This window comes from Heteronotia binoei, chromosome 15 (assembly GCF_032191835.1).
Source record: "Heteronotia binoei isolate CCM8104 ecotype False Entrance Well chromosome 15, APGP_CSIRO_Hbin_v1, whole genome shotgun sequence".
Taxonomy (NCBI): Eukaryota; Metazoa; Chordata; class Lepidosauria; order Squamata; family Gekkonidae; genus Heteronotia; species Heteronotia binoei.
In genome coordinates this window covers 26521564-26536239 of record NC_083237.1, presented here as the reverse complement: position 1 = coordinate 26536239, position 14676 = coordinate 26521564, and the positions used below count along the sequence as shown (strand labels likewise).

Genomic DNA, 14676 nt, shown 5'->3' with positions numbered 1-14676 from the left:
GCCGCCACCTCCTGTGGCAGTGAAATGAAATCAAACACATAAGAGAGAGAGATTTTGGTGAGATGGGCCAATTACTCTCTGTCATATGCATTGATTGGGACTGGTATTTTGCTATAAGCAACACCACAGAAAGATTCAGCTGATGAAATTAGCTTTTAAATTATATTTAAATTAGTAACTGAAACAGTACAAAGAGGTATCATGTATCCAGAATTCCAAATGAGATAAAAGGATTCCATATAAGCCTTATTTTTATTATTATACAGTATATGTACAATTTCTTCTGTTTCACTTGCTAAAGCATCCAATTTAGCTTGGCCACCTTAATAAACCATTTCAATATCCATAGGAGTGGTAGTGTTCTAATAGTGTGCCCAAACTTTCTTGGAGGCAATTACAGCAGAAATTTAACTGTTCCTTGATAACCTTCATTAAGATAATTTTTCTAGAAAAGGTGCCACAAAAATCTGGCCTATAACATGTTCTGCATATATCAGAAAATAAAGGAATCAACCATATGTCCTGCAACCCAAGGTTAATAGTGCATGTGGATAAGATGTATTGAGCCACTCTAATTGACAAGGTGCGGCTATATTAACACCAGGAGGATGTCAGCTGCCTTCACAGGCTCTTCAATTCATCGCTTATGTTTTTTGTGTGGTTACATATTCATATCCATGGTTATGTGGAGAAAGTAAGAGAGCTTTGCAGGCATGAACCAATACTGGGTGCAAATGAACGCAATGTTCCCTCTAAGCTGAGTTGCTGTGAGCTAGCTCAGAGTTTTTTAGCCTCCGACTCACACATTTTTGTCTTAGCTCGGGAAAAACGGCCACAGAGCAAGCTAGTTTATGAGTAGCTCACAACTTTAATGCCAGTAGCTCACAAAGTAGAATTTTTGCTCATAAGATTTCACAGCTTAGAGGGAGTATTGCATGGAAATTAATAATGTCACCTCAATGTCCCCAAGTTACACCATCTCTCTAAAGTCTTGCCTATCTTAGATCTTTCTGGATCTTTCTTTAGCCACTGACGCATAGACACAAGACTCGGGGTCTGTGTGTTGACTAGCTGGCTGCTCAGTTTTCAATGCATGTTGGTTCAGTTCAACATAAGTGACTCCATCATGGTCTGCTGTCTCATTCTGGTGGCCCGTTCCAGCATTTTGTTCTAGGACCTATAGAGGAGAGATAAAGAGTTAAGGTTCTAATCCTTTTATGACTTCCTCCACAACAGTTGCGATAGAAGAAAATGAGCTCTTGAGGAATTTTCAGTGACAACTTCAGGACAGGGGGTGAGTGACTTAAGTCTAGAAATGGTTGGGCTCCTATCCTTAACCTCATTCAAAAGTATCCTACAGCTATAAAAATGCTTCCAAGAAGGATCATAAATACTGGCATGACATCCTTAGGGGTACAAACTTAATATAATCCGTTTTAGCCGTGTTACTGTTACAGTAAACTACTTTCCACTTTAATTGCCAGCACTAAGCAAACAGGACAGCTTTCAATTTAACACCTTGGGTAGATAAGTGATGATAATTATCATCATCATCATCATCATCATGCGTTGTATGTAGGATAGCCAGGAGATCCCAAGTGGTTGAACTAGCTTTATTTTTTTTTTGAGAGAGAGAGCTCTGAAAGAACTGTGACTGACTCAAGGTCACACAGCTAACTTCATGTGAAGAAGATAGAAGATATTGGATTTATATCCCGCCCTCCACTCCGAAGAGTCTCAGAGCGGCTCACAATCTCCTTTATCTTCCTCCCCCACAAGAGACACCCTGTGAGGTGGGTGGGGCTGGAGAGGGCTCTCACAGCAGCTGCCCTTTCAAGGACAACCTCTGCCAGAGGTATGGCTGACCCAAGGCCATTTCAGCAGGTGCAAGTGGAGGAGTGGGGAATCAAACCCGGTTCTCCCAGATAAGAGTCCGCACACTTAACCACTACGCCAAACTGGTTCTACACTGTGGAGGAGTGTAGAATCAAACCCAATTCTCCAAATTATCCATTGGTCTTCACCACCACACCATGCTGGCTCTCAGTGGAGTGGCTCTCAGTATTGGACGATTGTACAATATTGTATTGTATTGGCAGCCACAGAAGCAGTGGAGAAACTACATGAGTCTGTCCCTACCTGGAAGTTTCCTTAGTCCGAGGGTGAAGTGATTACAGTATTGGACTACAGAAACTTCTGTGTAGGGACAGGCTTGCATAGTTTCTCCATTGCTTCTGTGCTTGCTGATACGTTGCCATGGCTATGAGGCTTCTATGGGGCACATTTCCCCGTAGTTTCCTTGCCCCAGGCCACCAACAGCAGCCACTCCCCCTTCATGCTAACAGGGCTTTTTCAGTGTTTGTTTAAATCAGCAACTGAATATAATTATATCATCACATTAAACAATCTTTGTCTGAGGTTCTCTGCCCAGCAAAGCAGGTTTAGGAATGCTCAGACAAAAGCCGGGGAGGGAAGCCCTGAAGTGTACAAATGAACTATGATACTATGTTTTCCAACAGGATTGAACCAGGGCAAATAACCCACATGGAAATAGCACATGACTCTGGAGGTAAGATTCAGTCTCCACTCTGACATGAAGGTCTCCAGTTGACCATAAGATTGCCAACTCTAGGGTGAACAGATGGGCTCCAGTGGGGTGGGTAAAGAAGTGGGGACGGTGTGACTTAACTCTGTAATATTTCTAGCCAAAAACTGGACATGAGGTGCATGTGTTGCCAACTCTCCATTTCTTCCCTCTGTCAAATCGAGTGCTGCCCTGCTTACCTGATCAAGGGTCAAGATCTGAGGATATTCATTTAATATATGTTTATGCTACCAACATAGGGTCCCCAAGGCACCAAACAGTCAACACATTAAAATATATATATATATATATATATATATATATATATATATATATATATATATATATATATATATATATATATATATATAAAAACAGAAAACTCTCTTACTCTGTTCATGGGTTGATTTCCTTCTTTGGCTGTGGAGCCTGTAGATCAGAGATACCTCATAAGATTTTTTTTTTTAGCCAGTCTGTTACAGATGAAAATTGTAGACTCAGCTCCCACATTTCCTATACTCTGTGCCTTTCAAGAGCCTTGTCTGAATGGAGGAATCTTAATATCATCAAGTAGGTGAACTGGGGAAGGCAATGGCAAGGATGGAAAGGAAAGGTCCCCTGTGCAAGCACCAGTCGTTTCTGACTCTGGGGTGACGTTGCTTTCACAACGTTTTCACGGCAGATTTTTTTTTTACGGGGTGGTTTGCCATTGCCTTCCCCAGTCTTTTACACTTCCCCCCCCTCCCCAGCAAGCTGGGTACTCATTACTGAGCTCGGAAGGATGGAAGGCTGAGTCAACCTTGAGCCGGCTACCTGAATCCAACTTCTGCTGGAATCAAATTCAGGTCGTGAGCAGAGAGTTCAGACCACAGTACTGCAGTACTGCTGCTTTACCACTCTGCGCCACGGGGCCGCAAACCACCCCATAAAAAGTCTGCCAAGAAAACATTGTGATATGATATCACCCCATGGGTTGGTAATGACTTGGTGCTTGCATGAGGGACTTATCTTTACCTTTTTACTATATAGTATTCATTAGAAACATGTTCAAGGTAGCCTGAATTCTACACTGTATTTCTATTAACTATCTACATGAAATTAGTTTGCACATACATATTTGTTATAATTTAGACATGGGAAGGGGCAATATGAAAGGAACTCTCCACCCCTTAACTGCTGCAGATTCTCCTCAGGCTCCTTCTTCATCCATATTTCAGCTGATATTTCCCAACCACATCTGCCACAAGCACTGACTTCTCTCCCATGCTACCTATTGCTGCAGGGTATGATGTCCACGAGCATCACATCAGGCAGGCAAGTCAGCCTGTGGTAAAAATACCCCTAACATGCCCATTCCATAACTACTGAATTCCCTCCTACCAACTGCCCTCCTCCTGCAATCACAGAGATTCGGCTTTCACTGAGAGCTCTTTTATGCAAAAACCTATCTGTGTGAAACCCAAGATGGGACAGTCTCAGTCACACAGGTTTTAATCTCAGCCATTAACAACTCATTCAGAAAACCACTTACACTTACGAGTTCTTCTTTTTTTGCATAATACCAAGATAAGCACCACCAAGAAGAGAACCAGAAGTCCTGCTGCGACACTCGCCCAGGTGATGATCATGGCATTTATATCTAGAAGATCAGAAAGATCTTCAGGCAGAGCACAGCTGACTTTGTCTTTTCCACCTGCAGCCAATGCTAAAAACACCACTGATTAAGTCAGACTGCACTCTGCATATCCTTCTCATAATCTGGGAAGGGAACTGAGCACAGCAGAATGATCAGAGAAGCAACTCATATTAATCAAAGTTTGGGACGGCATCTCCAAAAAGCAATAACAACAGCTGGACACGATGCAATCTTTTGCTTCAAGCCCCAGCTCTTGAGGAAACAAAAGAGAACAAACTTATAACACCCCCACACACACACACCACTCATTAACATTTTCTGGTTGCTATTACTGTCCTCATCTGGAAACAATTCATGCTCTGCCCACCACAACATGCCTGACTAAGGTGTTTTGTTTTTTTTAAAAAAAATTCTATCTCCCAGCTATCAATGCAGAAATGTACAGCGAAAAGAAAAACAGCAAAATAAAAGTCAAAACACAAGAACAAATGAAGAATTTCCTTCATTCAACACACTGACTTTTTATAGGCATTCCAATGTTAGAATCTTGTAATGGACACCCCATACCTGTTCTGATGTTGCTTGCTAGCTTGTCAGCACGTTTCAGTCAGCCTTCCTCATGGAGGGGTAGAAAGCTGTTCACAATATTACAATTTCCAACCACTAGAATACTTTCACTTAACACATCAAGCACAAGTCCTCTTCAATGGAAAAAGCTCTTTTCAGTTGACTGAAATGTGCTGACCCAGGGGCATAGACTTTTCAATTTCCCGGGGGGGGGGGCCGGCTAGAGCCCAGCAAGAGGCATTTGATCCAGTGACATCATAGGGAGGAGCCAGTGACATCACAGGGAGGAACCTCCATTATCACTACCTATGAATTTATGGAGAAGCTCCCTCCCCATAAATTTAGGGAGCATCCCCCTCCCAACAATGCCCATGGACCGGGCCAAACCCAGGAAAAGTGGGAGTTGGCCAGTGGTTATAGTGGTATCTCAGAGGTCTCTTGCTGTGTCCTGTTTTTGAAATTCACTTTTAGAATAGTCACTTTAAGATCTGCAAATATTCATATCATGTGCTCATAGAATTGGATCCCCTGGTCCAATGTTTTTGAAACTTGGATGGTGATTTTAAGAGAAGCACCGCATGCTATGCTGAAAATTTGGTGTCTCTACCTCAAAAACCAGCTCCTCCAGAGCTCCAGATACCCACAGATCAATTCACCATTATACCCTATGGGAATCGGAATAATGGAGTGTCCAGCAGACATTTCCCTTCCCCTTCACTATACCTGATCCACTCATCTGAAGAAGTGTGTTTTTAAAACACGAAAGCTTACATTCTGAATAAAAATTGGTTGGTCTTAAAGGTGCTACTTGACTCCTGCTTTGTTCAACCTTCCCCCCACTATTTTCTGATGACCCTAAAGCAGGAGGAGGGCCTCCAAACTGAGGGATCCCCTGCCCCCAACTGGGGATTGGCAACCCTATGCCTAGGTGGTGAACAATTATCAATGCACACCTACTTGACCAAGTCTTTAAGAGTGTAGTCATTTTGAGAAGAAGAAAAAAAGGCTTGCTGGGGCCATTAATTTTCAAAAGAATCTGGTTCAGCATCCACTTAAATGAATGTAAATAATCACAGGCTTGAAGAAGACACAAAATATCTATCTGCCAAAAGAACCCCCAAATACTATAGAAATATGTATGCAACATAGCAATACAGTGTTATTCTTTCCCCCAGTTTCTTCTGCAATCATTAACTAGTTGAACAAAGTTTGAGTCCAGTAACCTTTAAGACCAACAAATGCTCAATTAGCATTTCTAAGAAGCTGAGGGCTGAGGTTGTAAAGGCATTACAGGCCAGAGGGAAAATCACTCATAGACTCTAACACCTCATTCATGCCTTTGAAGATAATCTCTCCTGTGTTGGTTGCCCGGCAGGGGCTCTGCCCCCGCTGGGAAAATTCAGGGGTGGTGGTGGTGCTCAAGTCCTCCAGCCCCCACGTAGTTTATGCCTATGTGTTGCATATTTGTGCTGACCAGCTAGCTAGCCATGTCGGAAGCAGTTCTGGGGCATCCATTACAAGAATCTAAGATTTTCATATTTAATATTCAGAAGAAGACATTGCACAAGCACTTTATTAATTGGATGAGTCTATTTGGACTGTATCAACATACAGGAATTTGTGTATTGCTATACTGTTGATTGATTTTGAAGTGAATTTGTGATTTATGACATTTATGAGAAATATCACAATTTGAAAATCAGTTTATTATCCTGTTAGTTAATCAGCCATGGTCTATTTTTGTATTATTTTGCTACTTCTGTAGTTATCTCCATTATCATTGCTATTTCCTACCTGGAAGTTAGCAACCCCATGCCTCATGCAGAGAGAAAATAGGAAAAGGGGGAAAATGCTTAACCAAGCTTCTTACCAGTTACAACAACTTGTGCAGGATCACTTGGCTGGGAAGAAACAAAGGGATTTTCTCCATGGTAATACTGACAAGTGTAGTTCCCTGCATCCTCTAGTCTCAGCAGAGGTAAAGAGAACTTTGCTGTGTTGCCCTCTGCCTTCAACATCTGTAGCGCTGTGAAGTTCTTTGATTTGTGCAAGGAGAAAGTCAGGCCCCTCTTGGGCCCCTTGCAGTTAATGGTAACATTCTTGCCTACTTCATGCTGACCAGATTTCACTTTGATGGAGGGTTTGGGGAGACTGGGATCTAGATTTAAGGGAAAAAACAGTGAGGGGTGGTGTTGCATATAAACTCTGGAATCTGCTTATTCTCACTGCCTCTGTAGCTTTACTTGTTTCTCAGTAGATTCTTGTATGTACATCTCCAGAACTGGGTGCTTTCTGCGACAGCATTGTGTAAGACAGTGCATGATAGGATTGGCATCTTGAACATCCTTGATTTTGTTGTTTTTAAAGGATGTATCCAGTCTTTAAGACAGCAAAGTTGAGCGTGAATCTGTGGGTGGTGCCAAGTGACATCTCAGAAACCATATAGGGTATAAAGGCTGAACCAGATTTCTCAAGGCTCAGTGTCAGATTTTTCTCTTCACTCCTCCCCACTACTAACAACTAGAGAGTAAATTATGAACAGCAAGTGTCATCATGATCGAGATGGCCAAGGCTAACCTGATTTCATCAGATCTCAGAAGCTAAGCAGGTTCAGCTCTGGTTTTACTTGGATGGAAAATCACAGCCAAAGAAATCACAGGTTGCTATACAGAGGCAGGCAGGAAATGGCAAATCATCTCTGCAACTGTTCATCTCGTGTCTTGAAAACCCCTGTTGGGCATGGCCATCTAGTGGTCATCTGGGGAAAATATAGTCCCCGTGGGGTTTCATATTGCAATTTCTTTTTCCTCATTGAACTGAAGCAGAATTTAAACAGAGACCAATTTGCCACTCACCTTACTCTGCTCTCAAGCTCCTCTTCTCAGCGGGACTTCCTTCCAATTTCACATTATCTGCCCCGGGGCTGCAGCTAGCATCAGGTTCTTCACCTCTTTCTGTTTGCTGTGCAAAAAAGCTGATGCTAGCTGCAGCCCTGGGCCAGATAGTGTGAAATCGGAGGGAATCCCCGCTGAGAAGAAGAGCTTGAGAGCAGTGTAAGGTGAGTGGGAAATTGGTCAGAGGTTTAATGGAATTGTTAAAATAATGCCACCTCCTCCATAACATAGCAATGTCTAGCACCAAGGGCAAGATCCTACTATTTATGTTTACTTGAAAGTCAGCCCCATTCCACAACTTCCTGCTTTCCCCTACAATTCTCCCTTTATGTTTACTTCCTGGCTATTTCTGCAGGCATGCCACCTCTGTACCTGAATAGGGTGTGGCTTCAATAACACTTTTGATTGTCAATATGATTTTTCATGAATAATTTTATCACCATCACACAATTATTACTATCATGAAAGAGTGTAATATTAATGACAATAATTTGCAATCAACCAAGAGAAATCCAGTACTTAAACCCTCTTGCTTCTGACAATGCCCCGAAAGAGAAAGAACTGATAAGGAATACAGTCCCTGTGAGTAAATAGGAAGTAACTAATTAAGCACCAGAGAGAACTGGAAGCTGCTCTAAAGCAACACAGGGCAAAAAAAAAATCCCTTCCAATTATTTATGGTGTTTGATTAGTTGCTTCCTGGTGACTCCTATAGTCCAGAATACTTGAATGTATTCCTAATCAGTCTCTTCTAGGGGGAAATCTTTAATAATGCATTTATCATTATCACAAAATGCACTCATTTCTTAACATTTTGTGATAGTAATATCAGAACTGTCTCTCTCGGCTTGGCTTCGCGAACGAAGATTTAAGAAGGGTGCAATAGTCCACGTCTGCTGCAGGCTCGCTGGTGGCTGACAAGACCAATGCGGGACAGGCAGGTCCGGCCACAGCGGCTGCAGGGAAAAGTCTGATTTAGGGTTGGTGCTGTAGCAGTGCGATTCTTCCTCAATCTCCTTTTGTCCTCAAGACCAGCTATGTGTGCGTTCTCAAAGGAAGAGACAGCCTGGTGGATGGTGTGCCTCCATGCTTTGCGATCTGAGGCTAGGTCAGACCACTGGTGATGGTTGATGTGACAGCTGCCAAGGGATTTCTTCAAGGAGTCCTTGTACCTCTTCTTTGGTGCCCCTTTATTTCGATGGCCGGTGGAGAGTTCGCCATACAGGGCAATCTTGGGAAGGCGGTGGTTTTCCATCCTAGAAATATGCCCTGCCCAGTGCAGCTGCGTCTTCAACAGCAATGCCTCGATGCTGGTAACTTCCGCCCGCTTGAGGACTTCAGTGTTGGTCACAAAGTCACTCCAGTGGATGTTGAGGATGGTGCGAAGGCAGCGCTGATGAAAGCGCTCAAGGAGTCGCAGGTGATGACGGTATAAAACCCACGATTCGGAGCCGTAGATGAGGGTTGTCATCACAACCGCTTTGTAAACATTGATCTTTGTGCCTTTTTTCAGATGCTTGTTGCTCCACACTCTTTTGTGCAGTCGGCCAAATGCACGGTTTGCCTTTGCCAGCCTGTTGTCAATCTCCTTGTCGATCTGTACAGTTATGATTAATTGACAAATTAATGAACAATTGCATTTACAGCAAAGAAAAAAGGAGTAATTACAACCACTCAGGGGAAGGATCTGTTGAGAACTGGAATATTTCAAAACCAAAGGCAACAAGTATTCAACAGGGCATCAGCCCTGAGAAGCCTTAATAATAATTTGGCTGTCTGCACATAATTCTGCAATTGTATTCTTTATTTATTTTTAATTATCACACATCAAGTGTGAAAGAGGAAGGGAAAAGGCAGAAAATATTGGTGTGTAACCAGCTGAGTATGGCATCATGGCGAGCGTCTGTGGAGGCAGCATGAACAAATCATGGTGATTCCAGATGAAATGGTTAGTTCGAACCAACCTCCACCAACTCACGTGCATCCTTGATTGCCTCATGTGCATAGGTCCACTTTCTCTTCTGTCAGGCTTTTTGCGACAGATTTGAGAGTCATTTTAGTGGGGAAACGGCTGGCTTTGTGCACTCTATTCCCAGTTTTGGAATAGTTGTGGTATACCAGACTGGAGGATTTGAATCTGTACCTTCGTGATAGCTCTCATTCCCCGCCAGCTGAAAATCAGGCTGTCATGAAATGTCTGCTGGGCATCATCCTACTGTCCTGCTTGACCCAGAGGCCTTCTAATAAAGCCAGAGTTTGATTGCCTTGAATTCTCTTCCGTCTGTTCCTGTAGTCCTGAAGATTCGTCGCTGGTGCCTGAGTAGTCTGGATTGCTCTGGACCCACTTGGTGTCTCAGACATCCACTGCATTTTGCATTTTTCAAAATGTACATCTCACTTTTCTTCCCAGTTGGGACTCAAGCCGCTTAGAACATAATGCTCTTCTCCTTCGTTCTCTTACAACAGCAATTTTGTGAGGAAGGCCAGGCCAAGAGTTTGTAACTGTAACAGAGCCGAGGTCACCCAGCAAGCTTCAGTGGTAGAAGCAGGAATTCAAACACAGGTCTCCCAGAATCCTAGTCCAACACTCTAGCCACTACACCATGACAGTCAAGACAGGACAAAACAGTGACATTTGCTGATCTCAAACAACACCTTATTCCAGATGCTTGCAGCTGGTAGGTCATTTTGAGAACATACCCCTCTTGTAACAATCTATGTTGAAAAGATCCAAATGGGCAGCCATATTGGTCTGAAGCAACAGAACAAAGTAGGGGTTAAGTTGCAGTTTTAAGACCTACAAAGTTTTATTCAGAATCTAAGCTTTCGTGTGCTAGAAGCACACTTCCTCCTATTGTCTGATGACGTGTACTATGTTGAAAAGAGATCTTGGAAAGCTACACTTCCATTGGAATCTGCTTTGAGAAGGAGAGGACTGGAGAAGACTAGAGCTTTGAGATGGGATTATCTCCTTCTGCATGGAAGGGCTTTGTGCTTAGTGTGAACCTTCTTTCTCTTTGTGCTTTAGCTTGTCCTAGGACATACATGAAGACCTCAATATCCAGCCTGTGTTTCTGAAATTGGGGGTGGAAAAGATGGTGTTCCCAGGCACCTGCCAGCTAGATTCCAAAGTTTCTAGATGGGGCCTCAAGGTAATAGCATTAAGAACCAGGCCTTGTGCTGCTATGGATATTGGTAAAAAGTGTTAATAATCTCAAAGGGATCTGTAAATGCAGAAACACAATCCCTGCTATCCTCAGCTGGAGTTTTCTTTGTTCTTCTCCATCCTGATTTCCTTGAGCATTTTCTGATTGATCCTGATCAGCAGTTTTTGCCATTCCCCGCACAGAGCTCCCTTAGAGGTCTTAGAGAAGCTGTTCTATATTGATCATCATCATCATTTTATTTAACCAGTCATGGAAAGTTCCTGCTACATGTATGCGTGGTGGGAAAGGGGGAAAGGCATGGGAGGGAATGTCGTGCATTGTCTTACCTTCCACAATGAGCTTCACAGGGTCACTTGGCTCGGACCAGATAAATGGAGAGCTTCTGTGGTGATATTGGCAGATGTAGCTTCCAGCATCCTCACTCCTAACCTTAAAGAAATGAAAGGTGGCTGTGCCTGTAGCTAGTGCTGATGATTCCTGTAATATTTCTCCAGTGTTTGCTTTACGAAGGAAGAAGTTCAGATCATCTTCTTGTCCCTGGCATTCAATACTGACGCTTGAGTGTAAAGCATTCCGGAGCCCTGGTTTCACCTTGATGGAGGGTTTGGGGATGCTAGGATCTAGGGGTCAGAAATATCAGTGAAGATTCAGTTCACAAATCCTGCAGAACACAGCCACAAAATAATTTATTAGACAGGAATGACTCTCTTAAAAAGTTTCAAATGATGTTTATGTGACATAGGAAGTGAGAGATTTTCTTTTCAAACCCAGGTATGGGTGTGAGCATCATTTCCTTTGGATGAGAAAAAACACAGGAGTTCTATAATGTCTTTGTAATGTTTGGTTTATTTACCAATGTACCAGCAGAGCCTATGGTCACCAGCAAGCCCTTGACAGGAGATCCACTAACGCATATCTGGTCTCCAGGGAATACATTACAAAGTGTGCAGAGTGGATCTGGATCTGCACCCAATGTTGGATACGGGGCTTTTTTTGAACAGGAATGCACAGAAACACAATTCCGGCTGGCTTGGGATCAGGGGTGTGGCCTAATATGCCAATGAGCTCCTGCGGGGCTTTTTCCACAAAAAAAGCCTCGGTCAGATGCAATGTTCCCTTTAAGCTGCAGAGTCTTGTGAGCAAAAATTCTACTTGGTGAGCTACTCACTATAAAATTGTGAGCTATTGGCATTAAAGTTGTGAGCTACTGCATAAATTATTGTGCTCTGAGGTCAATTTTCCTGAGCTAATACAAAAATGTGTGAGCTGGAGTCTAGAAATCTGTGAGCTAGCTCACGCTAACTCAGCTTAGAGGGAACACTGGTCAGATGTAACGTTCACATGTGAGTAGTGGGTTCACAATTCCTGTGCGCAAGATTCCTGACTTGGCTCAAGACTGTGGTGCACATGGAGAAGGGACTTCAGCCTTCTCACCTGTGCCATTTTCCTGAGATGAAACTGCCCCAGAGATGCTGTTCGGGAAACCCACAGGTTTCCAGGTATAGGGTTTCCCCAACTGGCCCAGAAGCTGTACCTGCCCTCTGCTTACAGCTGTCTCAGTCCCTGTCTTGTGTTTCAAGATCTGATATAGGGTACACAAGTTGGGTTTGAGATCCCTACTCTGTGTCCTGTATAAGAGTCAACCATTAGCTGCAGGTTCTTCTCAGTTCCTGCTTTTGTGTGATTCTTAATTCAGATAGCTACTGTGACGCACATGATTGCAGATTTCTCTGGATTGGTCAAGTTAAGTCCTCATATTACCCACATATCAAGCCACCATTTCCTAACCATTACCTCTCTTTGACAACACCAATTGCATTCAGGGTTATTAACCTAACAAAAAAGCATACCCAACATCTATAACAATATATTTTAGCCCATGACACTTTTTGGTTTAATTACTAGATGTAAGAAATGCAAAGGCCACTTCAGTATCATTCTTAAAAATAGGCATACAAGGACTGAGGCTGACTCTCACCTGTTATGTTGATGTGTGCTTTGTCACTGTAATCTGAACAGCGCATCTCAGTGCTGGATTTAAAGTAATATGAACACTGGTAGATGCCTGCATCTGAAATCCTGGTGTTCGAAATGATAAATTTGGCCTCATAACCCTTTGCCATTTGGGAAGACAGATGTGTCAAAGATGAATCAGCCCTGTATAGAGAGAACTCTGCATTTGGTTGGCTTGCATTGCTACAGTGGACAGTGAAGTTTTCCCCCAGGGCGACCACCTCTGGTCTCACAGAGATTGAAGGCTTCCTATAAGAAAAATGTTGTCCTGGATGAGAAAGCAAACAAGAATTATATTTGGAAGGAGGAGTTTGCAATGGAAACTCTGCACCATGGAAGACTTTTGCATGCTCTGGGGGACTACATAAAACCAGGTTCAGATTATTGTGAGAACATCCACAGGATCCTGATTCATCTCTTTAAGACAATTAGACAACAAATTAGCTCACTGCTCATTTATTTGGGGGGAAAAGTTGCTTAGTAAAGATCTAGAGCACGATCTTAAGAACGTCTTCCTGGGACTAAGCCCCATTGAATAGACTTGAGCAGGATTCTAGTTAGACCCGCTTAGGTTTGCTCTCTTTAGCATCATTAGAGAATTTAAAAAAAAAAATGGAAACTTTGAAGCCATTGGGTGAAAACGTTTTTTTAAATTCTCCAAGTGATTTTTTGGGGGACAGACAGGGGAAGACAGGGAGTCTGAACAATTAACAATGCATTTTCTTATAAGACCTTAAATTTACTGTTCTGAGGATATAACACGCTCAATGCATAATTTAGTTAATGCATTACATTTCATTCTGAAGTGATTTAACGAAATTTAAGCAGAGAATTACCTTAGTTTTAATCAAACAACTGCAAATATAGTGTCAAAGTGCTTTGTTGTTCAGTATTGCTCAATTTGACCCTGAAGTGGGGGGAGGGCCTCAAAACGGGGGGGGGGGGATCCCCTTCCCCCACCTGGGGATTAGCAACCCTAGTCTTCACATCTCTGCATAGGGGCCCTGTGTAGAACTGAGCAACAGCAGAAGGGAGGGATCCACCCACTGATTCAATCCCATTCTGCCAGAAAAACAGAAAGGGCTCTTTCCCAGGGCTTTTTTTGAGCAGGAATGCACAGGAAAGCAGTTCCGGCTGGCTTGGCATCAGGGGGTGTGGCCTAATATGAAAATGAGTCCGTGCTGGGCCTTTTCTACAAAATAGCCCTATGTGAAACAATGGTGATGTCAGGAAGTGTGGCCTAATATGTAAATGAGTTCCTGCTGGGCTTTGTCTACAAACAAAGTTCTGCTCGTTCCTATCTGTTAGCAGCCATGCGGACTGCAATGAAGGAAGGGAGGTGGGATAATCAAAATTCAGCCTCACTCTTTGTGTGGTCAGTGAGGGGGATCGTAATTTATTCTGGGCCTCAAGTTCAAGGGAAGCTTCAGATTTAGACGTTATTTTTTTATATTTGAGTTTCGCAAATTATTTTGATGCTTATTCTTTGTTGTCATTTCTTATTTTTTATGATATCCTCAAAAACTGGATGGGGCTCAGAGCTGCCAAGACCTCTGAGAGGGCCTGGCTCCTATTATTTAGATTTACACTGAGGAATAAGATTACGAAGCTCTGTGTGAGGCCCAGAGGTCCCCCAGAATTACAGTTGTTCTCCAGACTACAGAGATTGATTCCCCTGGAGAAAATGGCTGCTTTGGAAGATGGGCTCTATTGTCATTATATCCCACTGAGGTCTCTCCTCTTCCCAAATCCTACTGTCCCAAGGAATTTCCCAAGCAGGAGTTGGCAACCCTGCTGGAAAAACAGATATGGTGG

General features: G+C 43.0%; 1 protein-coding gene across 1 annotated transcript; it reads right to left on the bottom strand.

Annotated features, from left to right (window-relative positions):
- Positions 1–6640: 6640 nt before the first annotated feature.
- On the bottom strand, positions 6641–12971 carry LOC132583328 (T-cell-interacting, activating receptor on myeloid cells protein 1-like). The gene is made up of 3 exons (XM_060254992.1): positions 12827–12971; positions 11175–11468; positions 6641–6945 (listed from the first exon to the last, which is right to left on the bottom strand). Exons 1-3 carry the CDS (start codon positions 12969–12971, stop codon positions 6641–6643), a joined length of 744 nt encoding a protein of 247 aa, XP_060110975.1.
- Between the last annotated feature and the right edge of the window lie 1705 nt (positions 12972–14676).

Coding starts and splice junctions, on each gene's coding strand:
- LOC132583328 (XM_060254992.1), bottom strand. CDS start 12,971: ATGGCAAAGGGTTATGAGGCCAAATTTATCATTTCGAACACCAGGATT. Junction 11,469..12,826: donor AGCACACATCAACATAACAG/GTGAGAGTCAGC, acceptor TCTGACCCCTAG/ATCCTAGCATCCCCAAACCC. Junction 6,946..11,174: donor TGTGAAGCTCATTGTGGAAG/GTAAGACAATGC, acceptor CCTTAAATCTAG/ATCCCAGTCTCCCCAAACCC.